We start from the raw sequence: 14,598 nt of genomic DNA on the forward strand, positions 1-14,598 counted from the left end.
CATAACAAATGCAAGATGCCAGTGCAACAAGAACAAAAGGCACCTACTTCATACACCAACATGGAATTTATTTTAGTTTCAGATGAATGTTTCACATTTTATACAAAATCATTAGAAAATGCCTGACACTCCAAACTCCCATGGCTAATCCTTACTCGGTGGCTTCAAACACCAAAGGATTATTTGGGGAATCATGCAGCATCCTGGACCAGTTGATGAGGCTCAGCTCGACCTCCAGATCAATCGAATTCCGATCCACAGTTTGCTCGCTGGCCAAACACTCGCTATCCCCGCATGATATCTTGCCACATCTAATAATGTACAGAGTAAGATACAGTAGGATGAGGAGTAAGAGGAGACCAGCAGCTTTCTGCCGTTCTCCACTGATCATCACCAACCACGTCTTAGATGTATGGACACAGTACCACATCAACACCACCATGCATGTTTTCAAACGCATGACACATCATTGGTTATGATTAGTTATGTAGCTGTGTGTTTTTTTTTTTTTAAAAGATTGATAGTTTAAAAATCAACCAATGACTGCAGGCCTGAGGACAGGGAGGAGAGGGCAGAAGAAGGTCCACTGAGCCTTGTTTGGATGAGGTAAAAGTGAGTAGGGGTAAGTGTAAAGCTAATGACTAGATGGTTTGCTAATGTACATGCCCAAGCACACGTACACACACATACAAACAAACAAACGCACGCTCATATTTGCAAACACTTCTGTCCCACCCCAAAATCTTTGATGCTCCACCCTCTGCAGGACAGTGTGTGTGAGTGTGTCTACGAGAGAGAGAGGACGAGGTCAGAAAAGATCGGACACACCCTCGATTAAGATAGGACAAGTGAAAGTAGAGTTTATTCAGCCAATGAAAAGAGGTCCCCCTCTCAAACAAAACAAGCCATGACAGCGGGGCAGAGAGGCACTTACACAATCAGTTTCTACTCACACACAGGGCTTGCTCTGTGCGTGTGTGTGTCTTAAGAAGAGACACAGCTACATTTTTTTTAAATCACACTCACACACTCAAATATTCATTTTCACATGTTCAGCATGTTTTTTTTTTAAAGCAGTTGGCACATGTACATGCAAAGCTTCAGTTTGGCCTGCTCAGACTAAACTGAGGGAAAAGGGAGAGCAGGAGGAAAGGGGGGGGAGGAGAAGAAATAAAGACGTGTATGTGAACAGAAAAAAGGGTGGACAGGCTCTTGAACACTTTGAGAAAATAAAAAAAAAAAAGAAAAGAAAAGAAAACTCCCCCTCCCCGCCTCCATCTTTGATCCTGTCCACGCTCCTCTTGGGTCACGTGTTTCTAGCAGCACCAGAGGAGCCCTCTGATCGGTGAGTACAGCCATCAGTCGTGTCACTCAGTTTCCAGAATGAGCGGCGGTTGCTCATTCTCTTCCTCCAAGCGTAGGTCGCTGAGGTCGTCATCGAGCCCTACCCCTACCCCTCCCACAGCGCCCTGTTCTTCACAGTAACCTAGGAAACAAGAGTTTAAGAGTCAAATTTTGATTCTTAAGTCTAATTTCCTTCCTTTCTGCCCTAAATTACAGGCACTGAATAGATTATGACTGACAACTGTGCTGTTTACCTGCAGCCCACGAGGATGAAAACATTCCTCACTAAGCTTCTTTTAATCTTTGATAACAGGTAGAACAGTAACTGGTTTAAAGAGGGTAATAAATACTACTATTTTCAGGAATTCTGGTATAAAGAACTGCATTAGTTAATTGAACAGAAAATTGTTGGAGGCATTCACTGACAGAAAACTAATTGCTTCCTCTGAGCTGGGGGATGGTATCTTGGGATCCTGATCACAAGTGAAGGTAAAAACAGGGTGTGAGACTGACAGTGTTTTATTGGACTGCTCTGTTAAAGACAGCGTTTCCATCTATGTTCCAACCGTCACCTATTTTTGTGAGCTCGGAACAGAGGCTGAAAGAATGCGACTGTCCTTCGCGTCAAAAGGAACCTTCTGAGGTGTTTCAGGCACTACGTAAAATGCATCGTGGCCACCTTCCTTTGAGGTATACCTGACATGCCCAGCTAGGAGACCCCAGGATACCCCACTTATCCTGCTACCACCGTGACCCAATGCCAGATAAGCAGAAGGAAATGGCTGGGTGGAAACATTTTTTTTTCTTCAAATTAACTGTATACAGAAACAGAACCAACTAAATTCAAGTAATTCTTTCAGAGCCTCTCAATAACTCTCAGAAATATAATTATTCTCTCCAGAATGACAATCATACAAATATGTGGCATTATGAGAAAACTGAAATTTAGAAACCCTTGTAAAATAAAAACGCGACTTGTGCTCATCGTGTGACCTACCCTTTGAGACAGCACCACCGTAGGTCTGGCCCACAAGTGGGCGATCATGTGACCCTTGCTCAAGGATCTCATTGGGGGGCTCAGCACTCCCGTCTAACCTGAAGTTAGAGACAGAAACCCCAAATTTAACTCCCAAAAATTCACCCCACAGTTTGTATACAGCTAAAGCTAGCCACATTTTGCATTTACTCTACATGTGCGTTACCTGTGCTGCTTTGTTAGTGTGCATTCGCCTCCGTCTTGTGGATCCAGGTTGTACATATACAGGTAGCCGTCAGCCGCTGCAACAAGCAACCTGGGAATCTTCTGAATCCTAGTTTAAACAATGAAAAACAGAGATTCATAAAAACATCCAAAAGTCCAATCCTAGCTCCCAAAGCTCGTACAAACATTTTTAATCACATTTCTCTTCTTCAGCCTTTTCTCATCAGAAGAACCAGACTTGATATTCCCGACAGATATTAAAACTCCTACAAGCTCATTAACATTTTCCTGTTTCCTCTTCTCAAACTGAAGGAGATGATTCATATCTCACCCCAGCAGCAGTAGTTAGTATGAGCAATAACAGCAAGACCAGGTCAGTAAAAATGACTTTGATCAGTGTTGAGTCCAACAGTTGCCAAGCAGTGCATTGGTACTCTTCGTTTTAACCAGGTAACAGGTTAGCTCTGCAATTGGTTATTTAGTTAATTTAAAACAAACAACAACAAAAACTTGCTTTAAAAAAACTGACACATTTGCAATGTTTCCCTCTCCGATTCCTTGGCACAGCTGCATAGTGACATGCAGTGAGATGGCAGAGAAGATGAGGCTACATTACTTTGTGTCTGTTAGGGGCCTCAAGGAGCTCTCCTTTACATTTTGAAGAAGCAATGCAGGGGACCTATTGTGGAGATGAATTCAGAGCAACAGCTTAAACTGCTCTGAGGGGAATTTACTTGCTTATTGCTGGTACTATTGTGGAAGTGCTACCAAGTTCAGCTCTGCGTGCAGTGGTACAAAGCCAGAATGACATTACCTACATGTCACAGGATGTAAATTTGATTGCAATTGTAAATTTAGTCAGCAATGAATGATGCATGTTACTTTATTACCTTTTCTTTTTCCTGGCATGTCAAACGTAACAAACTGTCTTCCTGCGTTTCAAACATGGTGCTGTATTTGTGTTTACTGTGTAGTGCAGGACTTGTGTACTCACACAGCTAAGGCGCAGATATTCTTATGTCCGCAAAAGGGCAGACGTACGGTGGCAAAGGCTCGCCCCTGGGTAAACATTTCTGTGACTTGGGAAGGCAGATATGTGGTGGATGCCATCAAGACCTTCCCCAGGTAACCTCCCCATGTGGTGGGCTCCTCTGCTGGCCTGAGTGTGGATGTACACAGTGTGAGATGCATGGTTTCTTTGGAGGATGCAGATTGTTGATAAGTGAATAGGAACGAAGCCTTCCAAAGACAGACAGCTACGTACACATACTTCTCCTTCTGTGTTTCTAATTTGAAGATGTGGACCGTCTCTGTGTTGCTGGAGGCAGAAAGGTACAGGCTGTCCATGCTGAACGCCAATGAGCAGATGCTCACACACCTGAGAAGATAAACACAGAGACATGCATGTACAAGGGAGATGGTAAACATGTATGAACACGTGCACAGATGTTTCTGAAGACCCAAAACTGCAGTGCATCAGTCATAAATACTCTACCTCTTGACTCCTCGTCGAAACTCAAAGAGCTTCTGTCCCTCTGGGATTGAGAAGACACGGATGACTGTACCCTGAGAGGAAGCGAAAAAGACACAAAATGTACAGAGTTACAACACTATAACAGGAAGCAAAAATAAGGATCCTTATTTACTCAGGCGGAAAACAAAAATCACACAGAAATTAGCCACAGAGATGACAGGCCAATGTACTGCACAGTGGCTGCACTACCTTCTCTGAAGCTGTGGCCAGCTTAGTTCCAGTTGCATCGAAAGCCAGAGCCGCTAATGGGCTGTCGTGGGCTGGAATCATATTTGCTGCTCGCTGGAAAAAACAAAGACACACAGAGATTAACTACTTCAGAAAGTTTCAGGCCCAGCAACACCCTCAGACAAAAGTGATTCATCCCAAGGACAAAACAAGCTAAACATAGTGCATGCTGGGCAGTGCAATGAGTGATTGGACTTCTACATAGGAGAAACCAACAACCTACAAACACATGGCACAACATAGAAGAGCCAGCTGAAAGGACAAGACTCAGCTGAACACCTGCACCTAAAAAAAACAAAGGACACTCTTACAAGGATTAAAGGAGGCCATCTACTGTGAACGGCCATCGCTGACCAGAGGTGGTGGTTTACGACACCAGCTATCAGCCACCTACAATGCAGCCCTGAGATCACTTCCCAGACATTTCAACCCCCACTCACCCCTCACCTCAGGTGGCCTCAATAGCTCAACAGATGGTGGGGTGGGGCAATGTCTTACAAAGGTTTGGAGCCTGGTGATAGTGATGGTAATGAACCATGATTAATAGTGGGAAATGACTGTCAGGACCACCTCCAAAGGGCAACCCCCTACTAGGTGTTAATTATCTGGATCTCTCAGCCCCAGTGTTTTAGAACTGAAGAAGTCTCTTTGATGAGAGGCAAAATGTCTTCATGAACCTAAAGTCATCCAGTTGCTTTCTCTTCAAGAACTCAAGACTACCATGACCTGGATGAGTGGGAACCTCCACAGACATTATTCAGAAACTGAATCACCTCTGTACACAAATGATAGAAAAATGCTGTGTGATAAATTAAGATCAAATCCTTCAGCATGATGGCTTTATTTCAATACAGGATCTCAGAAAGCTTTACCGTGTGTGAGTTCACCTACCAAGTTGACTGTGTCAAACACCTGGACCTCTCCTATCGTAGCGCTGCCTGGGTATGCCAGGTAACAGTTATCATTGCTGATAGAAAGGGCACACAATCCTGAAGAGATAGGAGCACAAATATAATTTGATAAGTAAAGAAAGATGGGGAAAAAAAAAAACTCAGGTAAACACCAGCAACTAAAACTGAAACTCTGACTACAATAATCATGTTTCTGCCAGTTCTGTTACCGTAAGGGTTTCTTGTTGTTCTATTCAAGTAATTAAACAACAACGAAGACAGCAGAAGTAACAGTATTAGTCTTGAGAGCAGCAGACAAAATAAAGATAATGATCAACAGGCTAGAAAACAACACTGTTCAAAATAAACTGAGAAAATTAAAGCTTCCTTTCAGTTTCAAATTCTGATTCTGATTCACCAACATGCACAATAAAAGGATAAAACTGGTGGATGTGCACATGCCATGAATCTGACAGTAATTTTCTATATTTGAACACTTTAGATAATGAATGAAGCCCAATATGAGCGCACACTCACTGTAAAGTGGGAAAATGTTTCCCTAGTATTTCAGTAGTTTGAACATTTATAGACAGCCGATAAAAATCTATTTATGATAATCTTATTTATATGATAATGAAAGATGGTTTCTTCAGACTCACCTGAAGGGTTGGGTGGAGTCTCTCTAATAGTGTGCAGCACTTTCATGTCTCTGATGTTGTGAATGTAGAGCGACTCCTCCAGGCACACAATCAGCCTCTGGAGAGGAACGGCACATCATCAACAAGTACTGCTTGTATGTACTTAGCAAACAAAGTCGTAATTTCAGGGTAAATAAGCCTCTTCATATTCATGAATATTATCTACTGAATTGCAACTGACCCTCGTCCTACCTGTCTGTTGAGTTTCACAGCCAGTATAGTGTTTGAATAGGAGTAGTTGCAGATCTCAGTTCCCTTCTTGAAGTGACAGACTTTGAGCTTTCGGGGGGCCTTCAGACTAACTATAGCCACCAGGCTGCTGGAGAACAGACGCTCCACAATGCACACATCCTCAGTGTCAGCTGCAGGACGCACACACAGAAATGATTATTTCATCAGTGCTGTAACATTTTAATGCTAATTTATCTGATTAAAGGATTTTAATTATTTTAAACAGTCTGAGATTTGAGTCTTAAGCATGAAAGGATCCCACAATAAATAAAATACTGTAATAAGTTGATGAGCAAAGGGATAAAGGTCCCAGCATGACATGCAGACCCACATAGCTGTTTGTCACCAGGGCAGTGCCAAAAATTACAAAAACAGAAATGTTGGCTATGCTGTTGTTCTTTAGCTTAGCCCCTGCCATGGAAAAGACAGAAGTCATAAAGAACTCCTTAGTAGTGAAATGTTAAAAATAACAATGGCTTTTATTTTTTTAGCTTCTCCTCTTTGTGATACGCTCTACCTTATTTCCCTTTCCTGTTCAACCAAACTTTTCAACCAATCAGCCTTCTACCTAAGCATAAAATCACTACTGTTCAGCTAAATACTGTTGGCTTTTTGGAGACACTCTATAGCCTCTTTGCTAGCTGACTTCCCTCATTCTGTGTAGCCAAAGAGCTACAACAATGCAGGGTCATAAATCCTGCACAAGACTGTTTTCCAACTGTAGGCCCTTACCCCCATGGAAGGAAAATAAGAGTGTGCTGCTGCTATCATGCTAACGTTTTTTTTTTTTTTTTTTTGTCGATTGATAACATTTGTGGGCTTTTGGGACGTAGCGTCTGAAATGGGGCATATGCCACAAACAGTTTGAGAACCCCTACTTTAAGCCAGCTGTCTTCTGATTGGCTGCACTTTGAAAACAAAAGGTTTCAAAAGCAGCTGGGTGGGGCTGCTGCCTCAAAGCCAGAGCTCTCACTAACATCATACAAAGGCAAGATGAAGGGAGGGAAGAAGAGGAAACAAACAAACAAACAAACAAACAAAAAAAAACCCCAGCCTGAAACTGTTTGTCTGCAGCTTCTGACTCACAAGCATTACTTACACCAAAATTACTCATAATTTAAAACTCTGACCATGTTTATTGGCCACAATGTAACAGTGTATACAAAATTTGAGGGAAAACGTTCCGGGATTGGTGTTATAAAAATTAGATTTTTTAAAATCCTACATCATTTCAATTTGATTTAAATGTTGATCATTTTCTCTTGCACCTCTGGACCATTTTCAGTGTGGCTGCTATTTTTAGATCACTCCATAGAAGTCCTGTTATGTCAAGGCCAAAACACTCCCGTGTTTTCAATGCGCTCTGAGCCACTGCATGATGGCACGCAACATAGCTCATCTGAAGATTCTCCCTCAGACAGCAAAACTCTGCATCGACAGTCTCACCCTGGAAGAACAATGCATGAGGCCGTTTCCCAGGAATATTGAGCAATGATCCCTTATACAAAATTTGGGTCAGTTTGAAATAAATAAATAAATAAAAATCAACGTTTATCTGCTTGCAAGTTTGAGGTTTGTGGTGAAACTGCAGAGTGCGTAGTTCAAGTGGTCAGAAAGGGACTTCCAGGGATCAATCCAAAAATACCAAGTTGGCTGGAATGTGTCTGGACTTGCTCAAGAAGATGCTCTTGTATAGGATTACCAAAATTTAAATCTGGAAGGATTTTGAGTTTTATGGGCCAACCATGTGAACCTCTGACTACCCCTCATAATATATGCAGGAAAATAAGGAAACATGTGCAGTAACAGATCCACTTTAATGTTTTTGGGAGTTCTGTAGTTCCTGAAGATACAATTATGTGAAAAGGAAGGTCTTCAGAAAACAAGAAAGCCTTTAAGACTTTATGTTTTATGAAAACAAGAGCAGTGTTCAAAAATTTCTTGTGCTGACTACACACCTTAAATCACCTACTCCCTTCTTTGTGTTGGGTATTTAAATATACAATGATAATCAAAAAGGTTAGATTATCATATGTAGCTGCATAAAAGGGATTCTGCAGAAATCATAGGTAACCCTCCTCTAGGAGGAAGGTTGATGTTTATGTATATTAGTGAGAGGAAAGGGCAGATACACGTCGTTAATTATTTAAAGTAAAAGCACTGCACTAATGGTACAGTACCTCCAACCTATCAGGAAAAATGCATTAAGACCTCAGAAAATATAATTAAGCAATCAAGTAACAGACTGCTGATACTGGTTTATGTGACAAGCAGCTTTAAAGCTGGCTTTCTTAAAAAATTATTTTCTACATGGCAAATATTGCAATTGCCAACTAACTACTTCTGGAAAAATAGATATATCTAGCTGCCTCTCCAGTGAGTCTCTGTCCCGTAAGATGGGCTGCTTCAGACTGCAGCTGGTAAAGGCAGTTGGCCATTTTATCACAGGCAAACCTTACAGGGGCCTTGTTCCGCTTGGCAGCTTTGCTGAGCTTCGCGTTACGCCGCATGGACCGATTATCTACCTGTTGAACGTTTCGGTTGGTTCAGCTCTATAGTTTGCAGTCGATCTCCGTCACGGGCATCAATCATAGGCAGAATAGCTGGAATCTGTACCTGGGAATGCAGACTCACTGGAGAGGCAGAGGAAGAACGACATCCAGGACCACCACAACAGGGACCTACTCTGTCTACGCCAGTAGCATACATGAGGCGGGCAAATGATTAGCAAGACTTTCACATTCTGTAGTCCAATGCAGCACCACCACCACCACCACCACTACTACCACCACCACCATCTCTAATTCTCAAGGGTTTTTTTTGCATGTGCATGCTTTTTGAAAAACCAACCAACCAACCAAACAAAAGCCAGTGAGTGAGTGAGTGAGTACATGCAACTATTTTGTGTGCAGTCAGTAGCTGGATGAGGAAAACACACACACACAAACAAGTAGTGAGTAGATGTTATTAGAACACCACAGAACAGAGGTTATTTTATACTTACTACATTCATATATCTGCTCCAATTTGTCCACGGAGGACAGGGAGAAAAACTTGTATCCTGATTTGGTGCCAACGGCTAAGGACCTACATATATAACACAGAGAGAAAGGAAGCCCAGCAGTGACCAAGCATTGTATCACAGCGGTATCACACTCACGTACACTAAATAACAATGGTCTTTTACAACCGCATTGTGTTCATCTACACAATGAAAAACAGAAGGACCAGTCTAAGTTCAGTGATCTCGGCTAACTCCGTGTACCCAGGTATACTGGTCACTGTGGTCACGCGTTTTAGCAATACCAGGCCTCTGCTGCTGGGAGCAAACACAGGAAAATTTAGCGGAACACCGAGTTTAAAGTTGACATGCCGTTCTTAATCACATTAAAACAGACACAGTGACCCAGTTCGAGGCTAATGCAGCAATATCCAGTAGTCTTCCAGCTGTTCAACAACACACAGTCCAAAACACGCAAAAGGGCTTTTATGAATTCCATCCGCAGGTAGCCAGAATAAGTGAATGAAACCAGCATTATTGCCAAATGAACGTTTACACTACACATAATTTACGAGCATGTGGCTAAAGTTAGCCTCGGACCACAAAGCACTATGTTATCTAGCAAGCTATGCTAGTAATACTATCGGACTAAATAAAAGGAAACTGGCCATTCTAAAAGATTAGCTAACCGATAACAACAGCGCCTACTGATAGTCTTATTTAGTGTGTCAAAACCACATCGATTTCTGTGACCGTGCTAGGCGTCCAAGCTAGACAAATCCACGCTGGGCTAGCTAGCGCTAGCTAGCTTCACGGCAAAGGCCATCGGATCCCAAGGCACTGTCCCCCGGCCCTGCCTTACGTGTTATCCTGGTTAAAGTTGGCGAAGAGCAGCTGGCTCCCGCCAGCGTCCCCGCTTTGACTGGCCAGGTTCATGGGTTCGGCACCATCGACGTATGAAGCTTCAGTAGAAATCGCAGCAGCTAGACTGACTACAGTGGTAAGGACCAGAAGTGTTGAGCTTTAAGGAACCATCTCTGTTTGCTGCTCTGCTGCAATGATTGTTGTTGTTTTCTACAGGAGGAGCTGTTGCTCACTCCCACTACGCATGCGTCATGCGCACAGCGTGCAGCTCCTTTAAAGGGCCAGGACATATTTTAATAATCGATCACTCCTGACGCGAAGAAGGAAAGATTAAAAAAAGGAAACGAAAAATAAAAACAAAACAAAACAAACAAAAAAGACACCAGATATGGGTACATAAAGATAAAGACAGCAGAATTTCTGTTCCTGTCCTGGTTAAGGAGAGAGAAACCAGGACCAATCACGGCTCTATCAGAGGACTCCAAGAGAACCAGCGCCCCCAACCGTTAATTTGTGCAAAAGACATCTAACATGGACGTGCCACACAGCCCAGTTCCCATGTCCCATCATTACTCCAGCATAAATACAGTATTATTGCATCTTTATCGGAGCATACAGCTATTGGAGCTCTGGTTAATCTTTCTTTTTAAATTATCTATAAAGGATAATCCCTTTTAAGAAAGGAACAGAATCCTTCCATAAAATGATGACAGTTTATGGTTAATTTATAAAATGATGCAAAGTTTTACTTTAACCTCCCCCATGTACACTTTATGTGAAGGCAAATGCAGCACAGCAGTTGAATTTTTAGTTTATTTGTTAGTTTATATGTTCTTTTGTAATGCCTTTCTCACTGAGTGCACACTGATATTTTAGTCCATCCATTTGCTTCTATTTATCCCTTTCAGGGTCGCAGGGGACTGTCTGCAGCCTATCCCAGCCTATCGCCATAGGGCAAGAGGTTGCAAGTCTGTTGCAGGGAGAGAGGCAGACATCAGTTCACACCTTTGGGCAGTTTAGAATCCCCAGTTAATCTAACCCCACTAACTTTATGGCTTTGGACTGTGGGAGGAAACCAGAGAACCCGGTGAGAGTCCATGCAAACAGTGGGAGAACATGCAAACTCCACACAGAAAGGCCCCAGCCTGGATTCGAACCAAGGACCTTCTTACTGTGAGGCAACAGTACTAACCACTATACAGTAAAAAAAAAAAGTATTCTGAAAAGTAATGTTTGGTAACTTATAGTCCCTTTCAAAGTGTGTGATTGATTAAGGTTCTGAGCCACTGCTTAAGATTTCTTGCAGGAAGGAAACACCATCAAACTCACTCAGTGACAACTGCTCCAGATTGTATTGAAAAGCAAGCCTCTAACTTAGTACAGTTACATTTCACACAACTCAGTGTGAGATTTGAGAAACTCCAGAAAAGTACAGTCACTTTCACTTTCACACAATAAGATCTGTGTATTAGAGACAGATTAGTAAGTACAAACTAAGCAGTGCCTTATGAAAAAGAATTGCAATCACATTTCATGCAACAGCAATTAAAAATAAGTGGAGTAGCGTGTACTTTTTAGGCATTGTTGGTGGCCTTTTCAGTTAATGGTCTGTGCTTTGGATAGTTTGAGCAGATGCTGACTGGATCATGTACACAGTCATCCTGGGTGGAAAATGTAGGTCTCTGTGTTAACCTTGAGCTCCATAAATTATACCTTTTGCAGTTTTTTTAATCTGTGAAGTGTGTCACAGATTCAAAAAGTCATTTTGTTAGTCTGCGTAAAATGTAATATATCCGAAATATATTGTTTATTATAGAGTAATGAATGTAACATGACTGCACTATTTTGCCAGACAACTTCAAAAAAAATACATGGGCTGCTTTTGGATACTATTATAACTAATGTTGTGTAAACCACTATAAAACAATGCATTCCATTATGTAATAACAGCTTAAGGTATTTCTCATACATATTCTCATACATATTTCTTATGTTGAACTGTAATATAGTTTATTACTATGTATTAAACTAGTACATTGTGGAAATAGAAACAGGCCTTTGTTTTAGAGGTATTTAGAGCAGCCCATGTACAACTTAGTATGTGTTTTATTAGTGTTCATCTATCAGCTGCTTGTAACTGGTTTTTGTCATATTACTGAAAAATTACCAAATGAAAATGAATAAAACCATTAATTTGACATTTTTGAGCTTTTGCAAACACAATTTCCCCAGCACTGTTCTTCAAGGGCTCCAAATGAGTGAGTTTCTCTTTGGTTTATAAATTCTCACGAACGAGCCCTGGAGTGAAAAAAAACTCGTACACAAAATAACAAAAGCCACAGATTCTGGCAGTTGGAGCAACAAGGTATGAAAGCGTGGGATGAAAAGGAAACAGCAAGTGATCTGATTCACTCACAGAAATGTAATTTAGAGCATGACTCATAAGCATTTCTCACTATGTATTAGTTTCATTGCAGTTTCAGGTGTAAGTCTGAGCATGTTGGAGTGGAAATAATTCACTGACATAAATCCAGCAGGTAAAAGTGAAACACCAGACAGAGACAGACTCTGCAGACAGTTTCTCATCTGGAATGAGGATCTCACAGAACAAAAGGAAAACTCTTACTGTCAGCTAGATGGCAAAAGGGTAAAAGGAAAGAAGGCAAGAACACAACCGAACCAAAGATACATGAACCAGAAATCAGTCACTGTCTTAGACTTTTAGCCTAATGAATGCCTCCGTGCACCCAGAAAGGCTCTTTTCCAGCTCCATATTTTTATTCTTGGACTCCACTCGAGTAGCTTTGCATAATTCACAGTATAAATATTAGGGCCTTAGTGCAGCCTTTCAGGTCATTCTGTCTAAAACAAGCTGTTTAAACTCTACCCTTTTTAAGACCACCCACCTTTCTTCTCATTGGTTGCCCCTTGCAAACCGAAGGTTTGAACAGCAGGTGAGATTAGCGACATTAGAGATATCAGCTCTTGCATCACATTGAAGAAAGAGCAGGTAAAAAAATGAAGTAAAGAGCGCTGTGCCTTGATCTGACCTTTGACCTCAATATTTGAAAGTTTAGACATGTAGTGCATCCTGTATTTAGGATATGTGACAAAATATGAGGAAGGTTTCCTTTTGCAGCAGGGATGTTTCACCAGTTCCTCTCAATTTTAGAAGTTACCACATGAACACAAAACAAACAAAAATAAAAAGTATTAACAAGTCTTATTTTTAACTGAAAGTAAAATAACTGAAAGAACACTATTTTAATACTATGTATAAACAATATTTAGCGATATTAGAGATCATAAAGCTCTACCATGCATATGCATTTATTTTCATGTACAATTACCACAGCGACTCCATCCAGAGCTTTTAAGTTCTTTGTCAGCTCCAGTGTTGTTGTCGTTGTGAGTCAGCCGTGTCCTTTGGACCAGCCTGCTGTTTTCCACGGGCTGAGTAGCTGCCTCTTCTCCAAAGGTCTATCAGCACAGGCTGAGGTCCAAACAAACACGATGGGCAGACACATGCAGAGATATCGGGCTTACGAAACAAAAAGCAATCCTGGGTTCCCACGGTTCAAGTTGCTTTTGAGACAGCTGCGTGTTCATTTTAATGATGGTGATGAGATTTAAATGTAGTAATTTAACAGTTAAAGATGATTATAGGAGGAGACAGGAAGTAAAATGTAAGCCACTGTACTATTGAAAGTTTATTTATTTATTTATTTTTTACATTTTTGCATAACAGTAAATAATTGCCAACACAGATGTTTGTCGCCACACCCCATTATACCAGCTGCATTACAGGCTGTTAATTTAAAGCATATTTAAATATACATGTTGAAAAAAAAAACACTTTTGAATGTGTACAGGGACACCAACCATACGCTGCTGGGTGTCTTAAGGCTGTATATTTAAAAGTCTTATTTACCTGAATAAATATGGTTATCTGGTCAGTGTCACTGATACCAAATCTTATCTGTAAACACAGCCGGGGGGATAAATGTGTAACAGTGAGGGGACTTGTTTGGGTATCTGTGTATTTGCATAATGTATCTGGTCTGTCTCTCACATCTGCAGCACGGTGCCTCAAAGGGCTTCTGCTGGCCACTGTTATTGTTGGATAATATTTAATTTTCCATTCAGTGGCGCATGTGTGTGTTTGAAAGGAAGCAGGAGGGGGATCTGTCAAATACCATCCCTTTTTTATTATGAGCCTGTGTTCAAGCCGCAGTTGTATACTTTACTTTTATACACAACATTTGTGTACTTTATGAACACAGCGCAAAGCATTGCTGTGACGACGGACCACATAAATGTAAACACTGTAAAAATGTGTGCTGTTCTAGCAGTGTTTTGAGAAAATAACAACAATAATAATAACAGTAAATGTAAAATTGTGGGGATTTCACAAGTACCAATACATTAAGGTAAAACTACTCTGTTAAAGTAAAGCACCTGCAAAAGTATGCAGAAATAAAGGGAAGCAAATGGATAACAATTACACTGATAGACAGATTGTTTAATATTTAATATTAAGTTGTGTTATTTTAGCGTGTCATAGTTTTATTATATTAGTCTCCAAAGCAATTAAGCAATCACATAAA

At 41.1% G+C, this 14,598-nt stretch overlaps 1 protein-coding gene across 2 annotated transcripts; it reads right to left on the reverse strand.

Moving 5' to 3' along the window:
• Nucleotides 1-834: 834 nt before the first annotated feature.
• Nucleotides 835-10,218, reverse strand: wipi2 (WD repeat domain, phosphoinositide interacting 2). Of its 2 annotated transcripts, none has more exons than XM_030735738.1 (12): nt 9,990-10,218; nt 9,131-9,213; nt 6,088-6,257; nt 5,857-5,953; nt 5,199-5,296; nt 4,269-4,361; nt 4,041-4,111; nt 3,816-3,923; nt 3,540-3,704; nt 2,547-2,654; nt 2,342-2,439; nt 835-1,486 (listed from the first exon to the last, which is right to left on the reverse strand). In XM_030735738.1, the coding sequence occupies exons 1-12, from the start codon at nt 10,061-10,063 to the stop codon at nt 1,368-1,370; spliced, it is 1,284 nt and encodes a 427-aa protein (XP_030591598.1). In that variant the 5' UTR covers nt 10,064-10,218; the 3' UTR covers nt 835-1,367. The 2 variants fall into 2 exon arrangements, with proteins under 2 accessions (XP_030591598.1, XP_030591597.1); XM_030735737.1 differs by having other exon boundaries at nt 3,810-3,923.
• Nucleotides 10,219-14,598: the final 4,380 nt, after the last annotated feature.

This window comes from Archocentrus centrarchus, chromosome 8 (assembly GCF_007364275.1).
Source record: "Archocentrus centrarchus isolate MPI-CPG fArcCen1 chromosome 8, fArcCen1, whole genome shotgun sequence".
NCBI classification, from domain to species: Eukaryota; Metazoa; Chordata; class Actinopteri; order Cichliformes; family Cichlidae; genus Archocentrus; species Archocentrus centrarchus.

Bases quoted from the DNA above. Each gene is read 5' to 3' on its own strand.
- wipi2 (XM_030735737.1), bottom strand. From the start codon at position 10,063: ATGAACCTGGCCAGTCAAAGCGGGGACGCTGGCGGGAGCCAGCTGCTC. The intron at 3,705-3,809 runs GTACGTAGCTGT...ATCCACACTCAG, and splicing joins ACACAGAAGGAGAAGTATGT to GCCAGCAGAGGAGCCCACCA. The intron at 2,440-2,546 runs GTAACGCACATG...CTCTAACTTCAG, and splicing joins ACACTAACAAAGCAGCACAG to GTTAGACGGGAGTGCTGAGC.